Raw genomic sequence first — 19764 nt, 5'->3', positions numbered from 1 at the left:
CTATTAAGTTAATATATGATGACATATGTTCAGGATCAATTTGTTTTAGAAATTTGTCTATTACTGTAGAAAACCAAACCAGTTGTCTTTGAGTTTGTCTATTACCATAGAAAACCAAAACCAAACCAGTTGTCTTTGAATTGATCCCAACATATGGTGACCCCATGTGTGTCAGAGTAGAACTAGGCCCCAGAGAGTTTTCAAATGGCTGAGTTTTTTGAAAGTGGATTGCCATGCCTTTCTTCCGAGATGCCTCTGGGAGCAGTAGAACCACTAACCTTTTGTTACTATCCAAGTGGTTAAATGGTTAATGTGCTCAGCTGCTGACCAAAAGGTTGGCAATTTGAGTTTTTTTTCAGAGGCACCTTGAAAGAAAGGCGTAGTGACCTACTTCCAAAAAAATCAGCTATTGAAAACCCTGTGGAGCATAGCTCTACTCTGACACACGTGGAGTTGCCATGAATTGGAATTGACTCAACAGCAACTGTTTTTTTTGTTTGTTTGTTTTTTTATTCTTAAATTCTAAATTGCCATGGTTTACCAGTGCCCTCTCCACCAGTACTCTCCCACCCTACTCCCATATTACAGCCCCACCCATCTTCTTTTGCTACTGCAAACCCACCCCATTCTCTCCAAACTGACCCGTCACCCTCTGCTGGGAGTGATTTGCTCCACTGTCCTGGCTTGGCTAACTCCTAGTGGCTATCCCTCCAGTGGAGCCTCCTGATTACCTAGACTGGGCTAAATGCCCCTGCTGGATGTTCCTACAAGCCCCAGTACTTGTCCTTTGTAGCACTCACTTGCCTTGTCTTGATTCAGTCCTGCCTTCCCACGCACACTGAGAGCTCAATGAAAGCAGGGTCTGCAGCTACCATGGGCACTTTAGATAACTGTCCTGGCAGCATGCCTCTCACAAAGGAGGGACTTGTTTCACTTAGGGATCTTTGGGGGCAAGCAACCAAAAAGAGATTTTGATGAAGACTCTGTAATGGATCTCAGAGGTTCAAGGGGAGCTGACTGTGAGAGCTGAATCAGTCCTACAGTTGGTAAATAGCTGATGCCCCTGCCCCGGGGCCCCAGGGACCACTCACCATCCAACAACTGAAGGATTAAGGCCTGGCCCATTCTTATCGGTCGATGCCTCAGCCTGCTCAGTTACCCAGCATTTTAAATATAACTTTTTGGTGGAAGACAGTCATCAGGATAACATGTACTCTCTCACCAACACTCTTCCTGAGATGGGAAAAGTAATTCCTCAACAGGAAATCAGGATACGGTAGGAAGGGATGCTGGGTGGTCAAACAAGAACGTTGTTGTTGGGTGCCGTGGAGCTGATTTCCGACTCAGAGCAACTCCATGTGACAGTGTGGAACTGCCCCATAGGGTTTTCTCGGCTGTAATCTTTATGGAAGTAGATCCCCAGGTCTTTCTTCCACGGTTCCAACCTCTCAGTTAACAGCCAAGTGCTTAGCCATTGAGCCGCCAGGACTCCCTGTTCAATACAGTGTTGGTTAAATTTTTGATAATGGAGAAGCAGATGGACAAATGGATGAAAAGCACTCACAGGAAGAAAGAAATCAAGCAGACCACAGGGTACATCACCCCATCATACATGGTAGAAACTTAATCTCTTCACTCCAGAGGACAGGGATCTTTACAACAAGTTTGTTTTCCCCTTAACCCCTTTTGGTCAGTGTGCCAACACTGTTCTCACCTGCACCCACGCCCAGTGACTGGAGCTGAGGCGGGGGCACCATGCTCCTTTGTGAGGTGGCCTCAGTGACAAGGGTGCTATGAGGCGGAGGCTACTCCACCCCAACCTGTCTGGGTCAGCCAGACAGGTCCTGCCCTTCAACTCCCCAACACCACCTGCCTGGCCAATGCTTTGCCATGTTGCTGCCACTGCTGGGCGCCTGTGCCCTGGTGGGACCATTCCAGGGTCCGGAGTGGGAGCCAGTGCGGAGCCTGCTCTCCCAAAATGGCAGCTGCAGGGACCCTCGGTGCCTCGGCAACCTACTTGTGCTTTGCCTGTTTCTGATCTGGCAGGCCCAGCACTATTGGCACCAGGTCAACAAGACCCGCCGCAGCCTAAGGAAGGTCATCAAGGTGAGGGGGCCCCAATACCGCCTTCCTACTTCCCTCAGCACTGTGTTTGTCTCAGCCACTCATTACCAAAACCCTGTCAAAACCAAACCCACTGCAATTGAGTCAACCCTATAGAACAGAGTAGAACTGCCCCATAGGGTTTCCAAGGCTGTAATCTCTATGGAAGCGGACTGCCACATCTCTCTCCCACAAAGCAGCTGGTTCTGTGCCCTGTGCCTTTCTGTTAGCAGCCAAGCACTTAACCAGTGCATACCAGGGCTCCCTCAAGATCCTGTAAACAAAAAACCAAACTCGTTGCCCTCTAGCCGATTCCGACTCATAGTGACCCTATAAGACAGGGTAGAATTGCCCCATAGGGTTTCCAAGGAGTGGCCGATGGATTCAAGCTGCCAACCTTTTGGTTAGCAGCCAAGATCTTAATCACCGCACCACCAGGGCTCCAAGACCCTGTACTATCCCTCAAAAAGGATAATTTTTTACAACCCCCTTATACTTTGGACATGTTATCAGGAGGGACCAGTCCATGGAGAAGGACATCATGCTTGGAAAAGAGGGTTATCAAAAAAGAGGAAGACCCACAGTGAAATGGTTTGACACAGTGACTGCAACAATGGACTCAAACATAGCAACAATTGCAAGGATGGCACAGGACTGGGCAGTGTTTCTTTCTGTTGTACATAGGGTCACTAAGAGTTGGGAACCAGCTCGCTAGCACCTAACAACATAGTCTGCAATGACTCCTTTTACCACTAGAAGGAGCTCTACGTGTAAAGTGATATGCTTAGTGAAAGGGAAGGAGACAATCCACAGCTCAAAAAAAGTCAGTTACAGAAAAATGAAATGCAAGTGCCTTTGATGCACCGTGAATCCAGGAATCTGCAGAATTCAAGGCAGTGAAAAAAACCTGTATCCTGTGCATGTGTCCTTTGGCTGACTACTGCCAACACTGCATACCCTGAGAACGAAATGTTTCCTCCCTAGAGAATTGCTTAACTTGATTTGTTCTCTGAGAACTACAACCTTGGCAACACCTACCATAATACAAGCTATATTTAAGTTGTCTAAGCCCAACTTATCGTCCTGAGAGGAGTACGTACTCTCATAGTGCCTTTTAAAAAAATTATTATTGTGGTAAAACATATATAGCAAAAAGCCATTTTGACAATTTTTAGGTGTGTGGTTCGGTGACATTGATGACTTCCATCATGTTGTTCAACCATTACCCCTATTAATTTCCAGAAGTTTGATATCACCCTGAATAGCAACTCAGTACGCCTTTAGCAATAACTCCCCTTCCTTCCTCCCCCTAAATTTGTTGCTGTCGAGTTGATTCCGACTCACAGCAACCCTACAGAACAAAACAGAACTGCCTCATAGGATTGCCAAGGCTGTAATCTTTATGCAAGCAGATTGCCACATCTTTCTCCTATGGAGCAGCTGTTGGGTTTGAACTGCTGATCTTTCGGTTAGCAGCCAAGTGCTTAACCACTGCGTCCACCAGAGCTCCCCTCATCACCCTAGCCCTTAGTAAGCACTAATAAACTTTTCTCTATGCAAAACAAACAAACCCCTGTTCCATGACCAGAGTCCCGGGGATGAATCACATTGGACAAACTCAGACTGGTCAGGGAGAGCGTTGCCCAGGCCCAAACCCAGGAGCCACCCTGGATTCCCCCTTTCCCCTCATTCCACACATTCAACCCATCAGCAAGTCCTATCGGCTCAACTTGCAAACCATATCCCAAATCTCATCACTTCTCCCAACGTCACCATCCCACCTGGGCAGAGCCACCGTCCCATCTCACCTGGACTGTAGCAACAGCCTAGTCCCTGCTGCCTCGCTCGCCAGCCATTGCCAGTTCTCTATGAAGCAGCGAGCCACCTTTTTCCTTTAATCAAAGAATAAAATACATACACCAGCATCAGTGTACAGATCAATGCATTTTCACAAGCTGAAGATATCCATGTACAGCAGCCAGATTAAGAAACTGAACACAACCTGCAGCTCAGGACCCCCTTGCGTGTCTTGCAGCCACGCCTGTGCTGACCTCTAACAGCTGAGACTGGTTCTGCCTGTATGGAACCCTACGGATCCCACTATACATGATGAGATGACATGACCTGCGTATGGAATCGCATGGGTCTCCTGCGCTGGCCTTAAGCTCACCATCATGCTTGTGAGGCAGAACGAACATTTAGAAACTGGCCGTCCTGATGCACGTCACAGCATGGCTGAACCTCGAAAACATCATGCTGAGCCAAATAAGTCACCAAAGGACAAATACTGTATGATCCCACTTAGATGAAACGAGCAAATACACAGAAACCAATGCTTATGAATGGTTACCAAGGGTAGCAGTTGGGGAGACGGGGTGTTTTTGCTTAGGGGGCACTGAGTTTATACTAATGGTGGTCGAAGGATTTGGAAAAGGTTGGTGAGGAAGGTGTCACAATGTGAAGAATGTAATCAGCGTCACTGAATTGTACACGTACAGATTGCTGAGAAGGCCTGTGTTTTGTTATGTATAGTCACCATGACAAAACGAAGAACAAAACCAGATCAGTGCACTCCCCTGCTCAAAGCCCTTCAGTGCCACACTCGGAATACAATTCAAGCTGCCAGTCTCGACTCTGAGGCCTGGCATGGCCCGGCCCTGATTCTCTGCTGATCTCATCCCTGGGGCTCTCCTCATTGCTCTCTTCACTCTGGCCACACGAGCCTCCTTGCTGTTCCTGTACACATGACCTGGTCCTGTCCTTAGGGCCTTCACGCTGAATGTTTCCTCTGCCTATAATGCTCTTTCCTCGGATGCCACTTGACTTACCCCTCACTGCATTCAGGTCCATGTCCTTGGGTGACATAAATGGTTTGTGCTCGGCTTCTACCCTAAAGGTTGGAGGTTCAAACCCACTCAGCGGTGCCACAGAAGAAAGGCCTGGCAACCTGCTTCTGTAAAGATAACAGCCAAGAAAACCTTGTGGAGCGGTTCTGTCCTGTACCACATGGGGCCGCCAGGAGTCAAAACTGACGTGACGGCAACGGGTTTGGTTTGGTTTTGCATTCAGGTCTCTAGTCAAACGTCACCTCCGCTGAGAGGCCTCTGTTGACCTGAGCGCTCTGGGTCAAGGAGCTGGTCCCATGCCCGACTCGGCTTTGCTTTTCATCAGAACACTTTTCAGGACCGAGCATTCTGTTACATACTTGGTTACTATCTGTCTCCCAGCCTAGAACAGAGCTCCCAGCAGGGATTTCGTCTTGTTCGTGTCAGTATCCCCCGCACCTGACAGTGCCTGGCCTGGAGTAAGCGCTCAATAAGTACGCCTTGAGTGAATGAATACTGTTTGCCCTAAGGGAAGTGACTCCCCCTTGCTGAGTTCCAGAATCTTCATCTGGATACTGGGGGTTGTAACTCTGATCTGTGAGGATTAGATGAGCTAACTTGTATTCAAGGGCTTTGCTTCTGTCACCTACAGGTGCCACCACAGGAGTGGGCAGTGCCCTCCATGACATATGCTACCGTTTTGGGGCTAGCCCCTGAATTCAACAGTCCCCACAAGCTCAGACGCCTGGATGTTCATGAGCAACCATGGACACGAAAACAAAGATGGGGATACCGGAGGAGCCTCCAGAAATCATGGGCCCAATCCTTGCTCTCCTGGCAGCGCCAGTGCCAGGGCCCACCTTGGTGTGCCCACACCCCCCTGGAACCCATCTTTTGTACCAACTCTGTTTCGAACACCTGCCCGCTCCCTCAGGACAGTTCCTGGGAAGCATGGCAGGTACCCTGGTGTCTCAGTGATGGTCACACTCATCTGATTTGCAAGCCACCGCCTCCGGCCCTGGAGATGTGTCAAAGGATGGAGCAGTTGCTGGTCCACTCCCCAGAAGAGTTCACACCTCTGGAACGTGTCGTCAGCATGAGGTTCCACCCCACCTCCATGTCCTTAGCTACCTCTGTCCCAAACCTCCCTTCAGCTCAGGGGCCGCAGTTCTGCTCCAGAGAGTTCCTGCCTGTTCCTTCCAACCAGCAACTGGGAATGCCCACATGGAAGCCCCAGGGCTGCCCACAAGAGGCCTGGGCACCAAAGAGGGAAAACCAGACAGCAGATAGAGGAGAGGATGGTGGTGAGCACCAAGCTCCAAGGTGGGGAAACCAGAGAGAGAGCAGAGAAGGGAATGCTGGGGAACCCTGGGCATCTGGAAGGCAACTCCTACCAGACCTTGAAATGGGGGATGATGCAGAGGCTGAGATCCTGGGGTGGGGAAACCAGAGATTAGTAATAAGTGAAACTGATGGAGATATCTTGACACCAGGGAGTGAGAATCAGGACCAGATGGGAAGTGAGAATAGAACCAAAATTCAGGAACTAGGGAAGAGAAACCAGAGGGAGGCTGGAGGTGAGAATCCTCCTGAAACCCAGGCGCACAGGGCAGAGAACCAGGAACAATTAAGATGTAAAATTGATCCCGAGGCCCAGACACCAGAGGGGGGGGACCAGGATGGGAATGGAGGTGAGGATGCTGTAGAGATCCAAGCATTTGAAAGGAAGACCAAGAAAAAGGCTGGAGGGAAGGGTGATGGAGAGATCCAGGCCCAAGGACTGGGGAAGCAGGGCCAGACTGGAGGTGAGAATGGTGAGGAGACCCAGATGCCAGGGTGGGGAAAACAAGCCCAGCATGGAGGTGATGATGGTGCAAAAATTCAGGCAGAAGAGAGGGGAAACAAGGACTGGGTTGGAGTTGAGGATGCTGTGCATTTCCAGACACCTGGGAGGGAGAACGTGGGAGAGGTCAAAGAAGAAGATGGTGTAAAGACCCAGGCACTGGAGTGGGGAAAACAGGAATGGGCTGGAAGTGAGAATGTTCCAGAGATCCAGACACCAGGGTGGGAGAACCAGGATCAGGGTGGAAGTAAGAAAGCTAGTGGAGAGAATGAGATAAAATTAAGACTTGATATTTCAGTGGGGAGGGGAAACCAAAATCTGAGAAAAGGCGAGGATGCTGGGGAAACCCAGATGTCTCAAAGGAAAAAACTCAAAGAGATCAGAGAGGAGGACTGGCTGATAATCCAGGCACCATGGTGGGGAAGCCAGAGAGTGGTAGCAGATGAAATTGACAGAGAGTTTGAGATACCATGTTGGGGGAATCAGGGCCAGATTGGACGTGAACATAGAGCAGAAATTTGGGGACCAGAGAAGAGAGAGCAGAGAGAAGGTGGAGGCAAGGATGATACAGAAACCTGGGCACCTGAGGCAGATAACCAGAGACAATTAAGAGGTGAAGCTGAGGTAGAGACCCATCCACCAGGGAGAAGGAACCTGGAGCAGTTTGGAGATAAGAATGGTGCAGACATGCAGGCACCAGGGAAGAAACGCCTGAGAGGGGTTAAAGGTGAGGTTGGCAAAGAGACACAGGCACTTGGTGAAGAAAACCAGGGCCAGTTAAGAAATGAAATTAGTGGAAAGATTCACCCACCAAAATGGAAGAACCAGGAACTTATCAGAAGCAAGGATGGTACAAATACTCAGGCATACTGGGGAAAATTAACAACTAAAATTGATGCAGAAGCCCATACAGTTGGGTGGAAGAAAGAGGAACAGATCGAGAGTGAGAACAGGGCAGAAAGTCAAGCTCTAGAGAAGAGAAACCAGAGAGAAGCTGGAGGTGAGGATGGTACAGAGACCTTGGCACCTGGGGAAGAAAACCAGGGTCAATTAAGAAGTGGTAGTGATAGAGATGCCCATTTATCAGAGTGGAAGAATCAGGAACAGATGGGAGGTAAAAATGGAACAGAAATTCAAGCTCCAGAGACGAGAAATCAAAGAGAAGCTGGAGGTGAGGATGGTGTAGAGACCCAGAGACCTGAGAGAGAGAACCAGGGACAGTTAGATAAAGAAATTGATGGAGAGAGCTCTTCACCAAGGAGGAGGAACTGGGAGCAGCCTGGGGGTGAAAACGGTGCAGAAAATCAGGCATCAGAGAAGAGAAACCAGAGAGAGGTTGGAAGGGAGAATGGTACAAAGTTCCAGAGGCTTGGGGGGGAGAACCAGAAACCATCAACAAGTAACATTAATGGAAAGACCTACTCATCAGAGTGGAAGAACCACAAGCAGATTGGAGGTGAGAATGATACAGAAACTCAAATACAAGAGAAGAGAAACCTGAAAGGGACTGAAGGTGATGATGGCTCAGAGATCCAGGCACCTGGGGGAGATTACCAGGGAGAGTTAGGGAGTGAAATTAACACAGAGATCCAGACACAAGGGCGAGGGAACCAGAACACAGCTGGCAGTGAAGATGCTACTGAGATCCGGGAAGTAGGGAGCCACAGAAAGTGTGGAGCTGAAGATGCCGGAGGGCCTCAAGTACCAAGGGATAGAAAGAAGAACCAGGTCAGAGGAAAGGATGCTGCTAAGGCAAACCTCCAAGTTGACTGTGCTGGGGGTGAGGTACCCATGTGCAGGAAACACAGCTTGGCACGGCCCTCAGCCCTCACTGGCTCTGGATGTGGGGCCATGGAACAGGGACAGGCCAAGGCTGTGAACACTTTAGCCTCTGCTCCCGGTCCGGAGATGAAGCACCTGCCCCACCGAAATGAGGTCCTCCTGCTGGCCAGTGGGGAGGAAGAGAACCTGGCCAGCCGGAGCACAGCCCCTGTCCAGGGGCCCCAACTTGAATCCCAGAGAGGCCGACCAAAGAACAAAGATGTGGCTCCAGGGAAGGCCTCCAGCCTGACTTGGCAGCCCTGGAACCCTCAGTCTGTGGCCACCCTGGGCCTGCCCTCTGCTTGCCCCTCTCTCCAATGTGGCCCAGACCCCCAAGCTGCCGCAGCTTTTGGGGGCACTCCCACTGCCCTCACTGTCCTGCCCAAGGGGCCAGTCCTCAAGAAGAGCAAACAACAGCTCCTGGATTCCCTCATGCGGCGGAAGATAGCACACCTGAAGTGGGGCCTCCCCCAGCGCATCCTGCAGTCCTATTTGCTCCTTAACGTCTTAGGACCTTGCCCATTGCCCATTGCTGAGGTGAGGCCTCCCGGATTATACACAGGTCATGAGTTCCACGGGCAGAAGAAAAGTCTTTGTGAAGCCCAGGGCTCCAGGCCAGGCCCTAAGCCCCCAGAAAAGCCCCAGAGGGTTCAGCCCCCAGGAAAAAAGAGGCCAGAACTTCCTACACAGACTAAAGCCCTCGAGAAGTGTGGACTGCACTGGTCAGAGCCACAGGGCACGCCCATCCACCCTGAAAAGCCCAGGAGAGCCAAGCCACCAGGTGGCGCCAGAGACCCACAGGCTATCCTGGAAGAGGTTCTTCCTAGGTCCCCATTCCCTGCTCCCAGGAACCCCAGGCCTGAAGCAGAGTCTGGGAGCTGGCGTGGCCAAGAGAAAGCTGGAGAGTCTTCCAGTGAGACCAGCAGTAGCAGGAAAATGGTCAGGCCAGAGGTCTCCCAGACGGCAGAGAGGGCTCCCAGCAGAGGGAGGACCCCATGCTCCAGGGCCGGTGACAACCACTGGAGGGAGGAGCGCCCCTTGTGGGAGGTCCCTAAGCCCCCCAGACGCAAACTTCAACAGCCCACATACTGGAGAAGAGGAAGTCTGGAGCCTGTGAGGGGCGGAGGGGCTGGGCAGCAGCCTCCCTCCTGTTCTGCAGACCCCTCCAGCTTCAAAGGTGGTCTCCAATCAGCTGCAGTGAGGCTGAGCAAGACACTTCTGAACAAGATGTCCCGGTCCCCACCGCTGGCCAAGTCGCAGCACACTGTCCCCCACCTGAGCCTGCAGGATCCTGATCCTTCCCTGCTTCCCCAAGCAGGGGACCCACATACAGGGGAAGGCAACAGTAAAGTTTGCACTTCTTTAGAAAGGCACCTTCAGTCACCAGGTCACTGCAGTGCTGGGGCCTCTCTGCCCAAGACAGAGAGCCCCCAGGGTCAGGGGGCACTTGGGAACCCAAATGGGGCCCCATGGAGTCCACCAGCCCCCCAAAAGTTTGTTTTTATGAAGCATTTGAGGTCTTTTCTGCGCCAGCTTGGCTTTAGAAAGTAGCCTGTAGGCCAAGAATCCTCAGGACATGGCAGAGAAGGCATAAGAGTTGCCAGCTCGCTTGCAAAGCCTCTAATAAAATTGGTTATTTGGACCATGGGGGTTCTGAGTTCTTTGACACATGTTCTCTGAGTGCCCCCTTTTGCAGTTGGGGATACTGTGTAGGTAAAGGCCACTTTTACCCCATGGTTCTGAAGGTTTGGGCTGTGTGAGTCAGTCCAATGCCATCTCCTAAAACACCCCTCCTCCCCAGCTCCTCACAGCAGGGCCCACCAGGGTTTCTATTATGGTCCTGTCCTGAGTTAATCCTGACTGGTGCACAACACTCAACCTCAGCTGCTTTGGGGTGGGCTGGTGTTCAGCTATTTATTCAGGGTCTCTTGGTACAAGGAAGGGAGCTGATCCCTGGGCATCTATCATGGATTGAATTATGTCCCCCCAAAAATCTGTGCATTAACTTGGTTAAGCCATGTGTAGTTGTCCTCCATTTTGTGATTGTAAGTTTATGTTGAGAGGATTGTAACACCACCCTTACTCAGGTCACCTCCCTGATTCAAGCTAAAGGGAGTTTCCCTGGGCTGTGGCCTGCACTACCTTTTCTCTCTCAAGAGATAAAAGGAAAGGGAAGCAAGCAGAGAGTTGGAGACCTCATACCACCAAGAATGCAGCACTGGGAGCAGAGCGCATCCCTTGGACACGGGGTCCCTGCGCCTGAGAAGCTCCTTGACCAGGGGAATATTGAGGACAAGGACCTTCCTCCAGAGCCAACAGAGAAAGCCTTCCCCTGGAGCCGACACCCTGAATTTGGACTTGTAACCTACCAGGCTGTGAGAAAATAAATTTTTCTTTGTTAAAGCCATCCACTTGTGGTACTTCTGTTATAGCAGCACTAGATGACTAAGACAGCATCTGCCCCCGTCCTGCCTCTGACCCTGCGTTTCTGCTGCTCGTGAACAGACTTCATGGACACAACATCCCCACTTCTTCCATTCCAAGTACTATAGCCATAATTACCTGTTGCTGTGCCTGGCCCACCTGTGGGAATCCTGAGGCCAATCACTTGCTCTAAACAAGTCTGAAACTTCTGAGCCAACTAGCATTGTGTCTTGTGATACTTCTGTTGACAGCTTCAGCAGGTGGAAAATGAAGCTTACGGGGGATAAATCAGTGTGGATCTGGGAATTTAATTAAAGCTCTCTCTTTTCCTTCTGCTGCCTTCCCTTTTTCCCTTCTCACTTTTTTTTTTAAATTAATTGTAAAAGTCATACATGATCATTAGAGAGTTTAGAAAACTCACAAAAGAAAATAATCCATAATCCCACCACCCAGTCCACATTTGGATGTTTTCTTCCTGTTTCTATTTCCATGCATTAAAAACCCACTGCTGTTAAGTCCCTTCTGACTCATAGCAACCCTATGGGACAGCAGAACTGCCCCAAAGGGTTTCCAAGGCTGTTAATCATTACGGAAGCAGGCTGCCACATCTTTCTTCAGCAGAGTGGCTGGTGGGTTTGTACAGCTAACCTTTCAGTTAGCAGCCAAGTGCTTAACCACCGTGCCATTACTGCCTATAAATTTATGCCTACCTCTATAATAGCACTTACAGGAGCCCTGGTGGCATAGTGATAAAGCGCTCAGCTGCTAACCGAAAGGTTGGTGGTTCAAACCTACCAGCTGCTCCTCAGGAGAAAGTTGTGGCAGTTGGCTTCTGTAAAGATTACAGCCTTGGGAACCCTATGGGGGCACTTCTACTCTGTCCTATAGGGTCGCTGTGAGTCGGGATCGACTTGATGGCAATCGGTTTTTTATAGCACTTACATTGTGATAGGCAACCTCTAAAATGGCTATCAGTGACACCTACCTCCTGGTGTTCATATCTGGGTGTAATCCCCTCCTTTCGAGTATGGATTGGACCCAGTGACTCACTTCTAACAAATGGAATAGGTTACAAAAAGATTGTGGCTTCCTTCTTGGGCACCCTCTCTTGCTCTCTTGTTTACTCACAGAGAGATGCCAGACTTCATGTTGTGAGTTACCCTATGGAAAGGCACATGTGGCAAGCAACTGAGGGAGGCCTCAGTCTGACAATCTGCAAGGAACTGAATTCTGCCACCAATCATGTAAGTGACCTTGGAAGCAGGTCCTTTAGCCCCACTGAACCTCAGATGACTGTAGCCTCAGCTGACAGCTTGACTGCAACCTCATGACAGTCCTTGAGCCAGAGGCTCCCAGCTAAGCCATGCCTGGATTCCTGACCCACAGAAACTAGGAGATAACATTTGTTGTTTTAAGCTGCTATATTTTGGGAGTATATTAGTTTCCTATGGCTGCTGTGAGAAATTACCATGAACTTGGTGGCTTAAAACAATAGAAACTCATTTACTCACAGTTATGGAGGTCAGAAGTCCAAAGTTAAGGTGTTTACAGGGCTGTGCTCCCCCCAAAGGCTCTACCAGGGAGATCAGTTCCTTGCCTCTTCCAGCTTCTGGTGGCTCCAGGCATTTCTCGGCTTGTGGATCCATCACTCCAGTCTCTGCCTATGTGATCACATTGTCTCTTTCTCTTCTCTGTATGTCTTTCCTGTGTTTCTTATAAGGACATTTGCCATTGGATTTAGTGTTCACCTATACACTCCCCGATAGTCTTGTCTCAGGATCCTTAAATCATCTGCAAAGATCCCTTTTCCAAATAAGATAATATTCACAGATTCCGGGAATTAGGATGTGAACATATCTCTTTGAGGGCCAACATTCAGCTTACTACAAGGAGTGATTTTTTTTTTTTTTTAATGCAGCAATCGGTAGCTAATACATATGTCTTCTTGTTGTCAGCTGCATAGGGTCGTCCCTGACTCATGGTGACCCATGTACATTTTTCCACGTTAATACCTGCTTTTCTCAGAAACATCACTTTATAATACTCCATTGAATAATAAACCATTCCTTTCCAAACTATTCTGCTATGGAAAGCACTTTTTTCCCACTAAGCCATAGTCTCTCTGAATGTAGAAAACACCTCTTGAACCTCCATGGTTGGGTGCGTAGTGCTAAATAAGTACATATAGACTGATGTACTTTTTTTTTGTTGTTTTTGGTAAAGCATTTTCTCTTCAGTATTCCTTCTGCACTCACAAAGTCCCAGGTACTATGCAGCCCTCCGTGAGATGACATTTTAAGGGGAGTGTTTTAGACTCTGCAAGAAGGGTGTCACGTAAACTTAAAATAATGGTAATTCCTGAATTCATTTATTTAAAAAAGTTTTATAGTAGAAATAGGTTGTTCCCTTTCCTTTCTTTCTTCAAGGCCAATAATGACAGCTTCATTTTAAACGGTTTTCAACTTTCGGTGTGGTGAAGACGAATCCCCGCGGGTTCTAAAAGCACACCGCTTTGGGCGCAGCTGAACACGCTCCAGGGTCCCGGCGCCCCACACCAGCCCTCCGGGGCCGCCGTTCGCCCTTAGAGTGCGTACGTTCGGTCCGCGCAGGCGCATTACATAGGCAGTCGTAGCCTTCTCTTCCAAGTGCGCTTGCGCACAATCTGCGCGGGAAAGCGTCCCGCGGCGGCGGAGTGCGATCCCGACATGGCTGTGAGGGAGACGGCGGCGGCTCTCCCAGGGCCCGAGAGGGACGAGGAGGCGGCGCTGCTCTTCGAGAGGGCCCATTACCGGCACGACCCGCGCTGGCTGCTGCCGGTGCCCCCGCGCCTCTGCCTGGCCTGCGCGCTGGAGCTGCTGCCGGAGCCCGGCGTGTCGGTGCGCGCGGCTCCGTCCTCTGACGAACCCTGCCCAGGCATTCCCGTCACCAGACGGGGCCGCCACGCGCCATATCTTTCCCCTTAACCTGGGCTCACCACCCCCGAAACTAAACTGGGCCTAGCCGCCTTGTTCACTCTGCCCCTAAGCCAGGCTTGTCCCCCTCACCCGACTGACCCTTCGTTGCTAAACCTCCCAGCCCCTAGTCTATCCTGCTGGGGCCCTACTCTGGACCAAGGCATCCCCTTTCCAAGCTGTCGCTCCAGATTGGGACCCCCCCCCACACTCCCCCACCAAGCCTCGCTGGCACCTGCCGAGCCATTTCTCCAGGATTTAGCCTTAGCTCGAACTCGCTCCTCTTCAGGCCCCACTCGGCGGCCAGGCACAAACGCAGTGGGGGCTTCTCATTCCTTTCAGATAGATACCTGCGAGTGTCCATGTGAAGGAGGGGGCTGTCTTGGCCCCTGTGATGGCAGGATCAAGGGGTGGACGTTACAGCAGGCAGAAGAGGGTGAACGGGAAGAAGACCTTTCTGACAGGCAGAGCTGGCTCAAACATGGGCTGCCTGTTCCCTCAACCCCATCCATCTTTTCATCCAAGAAGAGTTTGGGAGATCACTTTTCCCATTACTGAGGGGAATTTATGTCTTGCGGGGGGGGGGGTGTTGGACTAGATCAGTGGTTCCCAAACGTTTTGATCTCAGGATGCCTTACAATTTTAAAAGTTACTGAGGACCCCGAAGAGCTTTTCTTTATGTGGGTTTTACCCATTGATATTTATTGTAATAGAAATCAAAACAAAATTTTAAAATAGCTATTAATTCGTTAAAAATAATAGTAAATCCATTAGATAATAGCATTAGTAATTTTTAAAATAAAATAACTATATTTTCTAAAACAAAAAGGATAGTGAAAAGAGTGGCATTGTTTTGCATTTTTGCAAGTCTGTTTAATGTCTGACTTTATAGAAGACAGCTGGATTCTCATCTGTTTCTGTACTCAATGTGTTGTGATATCACGTCAGGTAGTCTCTGGGAAATTCTGCTGTACGCTTGTGGAAAAGGCAAATAATGTTTTATTATGGAAATGATTTTGACCCTGTGGACCTCTGAAAAGGTCTGGGGATCCCCAAGGATCCCTATACTACGCCCTGAGAAATGCTGGGCTAGTTAATAATCTCTGAAGTTTCTGTAAGGCCAGAGGTTTTGAGGCTACTATTCTTGGATTGTAAGACAGGGATATAGAGATGAATAAAACAGTGCAAAAAGAGAAAATATGAGCACATTACTGGACGTTTAGAACATGGACATGTTGTTTGTGGTCAAGGACCGAACAGTTAGGAGGGAAATTAGGAAAGACTTGTTAGAGGAGCAAGGATTTGAATCAGTCTTGAGAAGATGGGTGAGATTTGGCCTAGAGGGGATGGGGCTGCTGATTTCAGTAGGCAGCTATTAGCAGGGATGAGTTTAGGGGATAATCAGAGTGTTTGAAGGGAAGTTGTGGGAGGTAAGATTAGAGAGCCAGGCTGGGAACAGTTGACTGAAGTGTTTGAATCCAAGCTAAGGAGCTTGGCCTTAATCAGGTAAAGGAGACTCACTGAGATTTTTTGAGTAGCTTATTTAGAGTATTAGCTTAAACTTTTATGTAGGATGAATTGAAGGGAAACTGGAGACTTGCAGTGATTGCAATAAGAGGCAATAAGATATGCAACTTTACATTTGACTGAATGCACTTTTCTTGAGTGCACCTCCTGGAGCGGGTGATGTAATCAGCTGTACCTGTGTTCCTGTCCTATCCTCAGTGCTCACTCATTTCTTGAACTACCGTTTGCTACTGTCTTGAGCACTTTGCACTGCACTCCCCAGTTCTCTGCAGGGGAGGTGATTTGAGCATGAGGGTTTATGCCTATCTTGAATGGAACGGTGCGTTTTCTTTACCTACCTCTCTGAGGCTCTTGTGCTGTAAGTTATAAGTTAGATGATTCCACCAGTGCAGCTCCCCCAGACTGTTGAAGTGGAAAGAACACTGACCTTGGGCAAGACCTGGACTTAGATTTGAGTCCTTGGGAAAGTCTCCAAGCCTCAGTTTTCTCATCTCCAAAATGGTGATGATGTCTGTTTTTGCTTCACTAACTTGTTAGGCTTACATGAGCTAGTGGAGAAAAGAGTGATTTGTGAACAGTAAAAGTGCTATGCAAAATAGGATGTTAGGACCCTCAGCCCATGTATAATGCTCTATGAATATGTGGATTCCTGTGTGTGAATTATGCTCTTTTCCAAAGGACCTTCAGTGAGTATGGATCTCACCATAGTGGAGATGATTCCTCCAGTGCCATCTTGTAATTATATTTGGAAATCGCAATTGATCGGGTTCAGCATGGTTGAGAGCTGGTTGCTATTGAAGAATATTTTTCTCCTTCTTCCCCAAGTTGGTACGCAAGAAACATGTGTTGTCCTGTTTCCGAGATGCCCTCATGAGGCACACCTCCCTCATCACGCAGCTGGTGGCTCAGGACCAGAGAGTCTGCATCCACTTCATAAGCACACTTTTTGGTGAGTTTGAAAAGGAAAGCTTGGCGTGAGTTTTGTGTGTATAAAGTGGTCTGTTTTTGGAGTCTTGGAGAAACAAGTAAGATTTTTCATAATTTAACTTATTAGCAAATTATTTTGTAATAATGGTGAACATATGTCCCCCTTTCTAAGATACGCATTATATGGTAACTGGTTTTACTGGAGCTAAGAGGTTAGTAAAAGTGTGAAGATAAATATGGGACATCAGTGAGCCTTCAAAGAGACAAGTATGTATGGTCTTTGCACTGGATCTTAGTACAGCTTAGGTCTGGACTGAAGTCTGCCGATCTGGGTGTGACCCTGATAAGTCACTCACTCCCCCTCTCCTGTGCCTTTGTTTCTTCATTTGTAAAATGAGATGGATTAAATTTTATCTCACGTCTTTTCTTTTAATATGATTATAGTGTCCTATGGAATGAGCATTTTTGGGAGGACGGGAGTTGTTATGGATTGAATTATGTCCCCCCAAAATATGTGTTGTAAATCCTAACCTCTGTGCCTGTGGTTTGGAGCCCTGGTGGCACAGTGGTTAAGTGCTTGGCTGCTAACCAAAAAAGGTTAGCAGCTCAAATCTACCAACCGCTCCTTGGAAAACCTATGGGGCAGGTCTACTCTCTCCTGTAGGGTGGCTATGAGTCAGAATCGACTTGACTTGATGGCCACAGGTTTTTTTTTTTTTTTTTTATGCCTATGGCTAGCTAGAATCCCATTTGGGAATGGGTTATCTTTGTTATGTTAATGAGGCAGGATTAGTGTGGGGTATATTTTGAGTCAATCTTTTCTGAGATATAAAAGAAATTAAACAAGCAAGCAGAGGTGAGATGGGATAAGACAGTTGCCAAGACATATGGAGATCTCCAAGGAATCAGGAATCAGAAGCTGGAGGCAAAGACCTTCCTCCAGAGCGACAGAGAAGGAAAGCCTTCCCCAGAGCCAGCGCTCTGAATTCAGCCTTTTAGCCTCCTAAATTGTGAGAAAATAAATTTCTGTTTGTTAGAGCCATCTGCTTGTGATATTTCTGTTATAGCAGCACTGGATAACTAAGACAGGAGGTAAGTCATATTGGGTGTTTTTCTGTGCTAGAGGCTTTTCATGCTTTTAATTGCCAAGACGGCCCTTTAAGGGAGAGATGATGATCCCTAAGGCTCAGGGAGATTAAGCTAACACATGGCAGAACCTGAATTTTACCCCAGGTCTGTTACAGATTTCAGATCATACAGTTTTCCTCCGGAGCTATACCGACAGTACAGGAGCCCTAGTGGTGCAGTGGTTAAGCACTCGGCTGCTGTCTTAATCTAGTGCTGCTATAACAGAATACCACAAGTGGATGGCTTTTACAAAGAAAATTTATTCTCACAGTTTAGAAGGCTAGAATTCTGAATTCAGGGCGCCAGCTCCAGGGGAAGGCTCTTTCTTTCTGTTGGCTCTGGGGGAAGGTCCTTGTTATCAGTCTTCTCCTGGGTCTAGGATTTTCTTAGCACAGAGACCCCAGGTCCAAAGGACATGCTCTGCCCCTGACTCTTCATTCTTGGTGGTAGGATGTTCCCCCTCCTCTCTGCTCGCTTCTCTCTTTTATATCTCAGAAGAGATTGACTTGAGATACAACTTAATCCTGTAGATTGAGTCCTACCTCATTAACACAACTGTCTCTAATCCTGCCTCATATAAGTTAGGATTTGTAATATATAAGTAATTATATAAGATCACAAAATGGAGGACAACCACATAATACTGGAAATCATGGCTTAACCAAGTTGACACACATTTTGGGGGGATATAATTCAATCCATAATCCTGCTAACCAAAAGATTTGAACCTACCAGCCACTCTGAGGGAGAAAAATATGGGAGTCTGCTGCTGTACAGATTTACAGTCTTGGGAACTGTCATGAATTGCATTGCGTCCCCCAGAAATATGTATATGAATTTGGCTAGGTCACGATTCCCAGTATTGTGTGATTGTCCAACATTTTGTCATCTGATGTGATTTTCCTATGTGTTGTCAGTTCTGTCTGTGTGATGTTGATGAGATGGGATTAGCAGCAGTCATGTTAATAAGGCAGGACTCAATCTACAAGATTGGATTGTGCCTTGAGCCAATCTCTTTTGAGATATAAAAGAGAGACGTGAGCAGAGAGACATGGGGACCTCATACCACCAAGAAAGAAGAGCAAGAGCATGGGTCCTTTGGACCCGGGGTCTCTGCACTGAAAAGCTCCTAGACCAGGGGAAGATTGATGGCGAGGACCTTCCCCCGAGCCGACAGAGAGAGAAAGCCTTCCCCTGGATCTGGCACTCTGAATTCGGACTTCTAGTCTCCTAGACTGTGAGAGAATAAATTTTTCTTTGTTCAAGCCATCCACTTGTGGTATTTCTGTTATAGCAGCACTGGATAACGAAGACAGAAACTCTATGGAGCAGTTTTACTCTGTCCTTCAGGGTTGCTGTGATTTGGAATCGACTTGATGGCAACTGGCTTGAATTTTTTTTTTTATATATATGCTGACAGTGCTTACTTTTTTAAAGCCAGGGTGGGTCTTTAAATTCTAAATATTTGATGCTGAGGGTAGAATTTAGCTGGGAGATTGCTTAAAGCTGCTGTTAGTTTTAGAATTCACAGTGTGCCTTTGTGGGTTTGTTTCTCTTTTAATTGGTAACTACTCCTTATTTTTCCTTCTCTACTCCAAGGACTGTTATGCAGCACAGAAGATGGGAGTGCAACAGACCTCTGTATTGAAGGTAAGGTGAAACTTGTATACTTAGCATTTGAAGCTAAGGATATTAGCCTGAATTGTAGCTCTGGTTATCTGAGACCTTGGTGAAATGGCCCACTTAGAGACAGAGAAAGAGAACTCAATTAGTCGTCAATCATTAATTTGACATATCTTTATTGGGTACCTACTCTGTGCCTATATCAGGCACTAAGGATACTTAGATGAGTAGGACAGGGTCCCTGCCTTCTAAGAATTTACAGCCTGGAGGAGAGATTGTCTGGTAACTAGATAGAGCTGGTAAGTGCCATTACAAAGGCATGTACAAAACAATTTTTATTACATTTCATATTGGTTGGTTGGCAGTTGCCTGCCCATAGGTAGTGGTTAAAGCTGTGGAAATGCATGAGTTTACTTGCAAAGGGCTTATAAAGAAAGAAGGCAAGAGAACTGGGACGGGAGGATTCCAGCAGAGAGGTGAGAACTAGGGTCCAGCCAGGAAACAGAAACAACACCAGTTATTTGAACAGAAAAAAAACTTTAATATAAAGAATTATTACATGGAATTACCATACCCATTACCACTGAGTCGA

The 19764-nt window shown here is 48.1% G+C and overlaps 2 protein-coding genes across 2 annotated transcripts in view; both read left to right on the top strand.

Annotated features, from left to right (window-relative positions):
* The first annotated feature begins 5565 nt into the window (after nucleotides 1-5565).
* On the top strand, nucleotides 5566-10305 carry LOC104846824 (uncharacterized). The gene is made up of 2 exons (XM_010599353.3): nucleotides 5566-9937; nucleotides 10289-10305. Exons 1-2 carry the CDS (start codon nucleotides 5611-5613, stop codon nucleotides 10303-10305), a joined length of 4344 nt encoding a protein of 1447 aa, XP_010597655.3. The 5' UTR covers nucleotides 5566-5610.
* A 3416-nt stretch (nucleotides 10306-13721) lies between these two features.
* Nucleotides 13722-19764, top strand: part of MEI1 (meiotic double-stranded break formation protein 1) — a 122541-nt gene continuing 116498 nt past the window's right edge. The window contains exons 1-3 of the mRNA XM_064283440.1: nucleotides 13722-13892; nucleotides 16320-16443; nucleotides 19149-19199. Coding sequence (XP_064139510.1) covers nucleotides 13722-13892; nucleotides 16320-16443; nucleotides 19149-19199 — 346 coding nt within the window. The remainder of the gene's footprint in view (nucleotides 13893-16319; nucleotides 16444-19148; nucleotides 19200-19764) is intronic.

The sequence above is a fragment of the Loxodonta africana genome, chromosome 4 (assembly GCF_030014295.1).
Source record: "Loxodonta africana isolate mLoxAfr1 chromosome 4, mLoxAfr1.hap2, whole genome shotgun sequence".
Lineage (NCBI taxonomy): Eukaryota > Metazoa > Chordata > Mammalia > Proboscidea > Elephantidae > Loxodonta > Loxodonta africana.
Note: the sequence above shows the minus strand (reverse complement) of the source record. Positions and strands in the feature narration are given on the sequence as shown.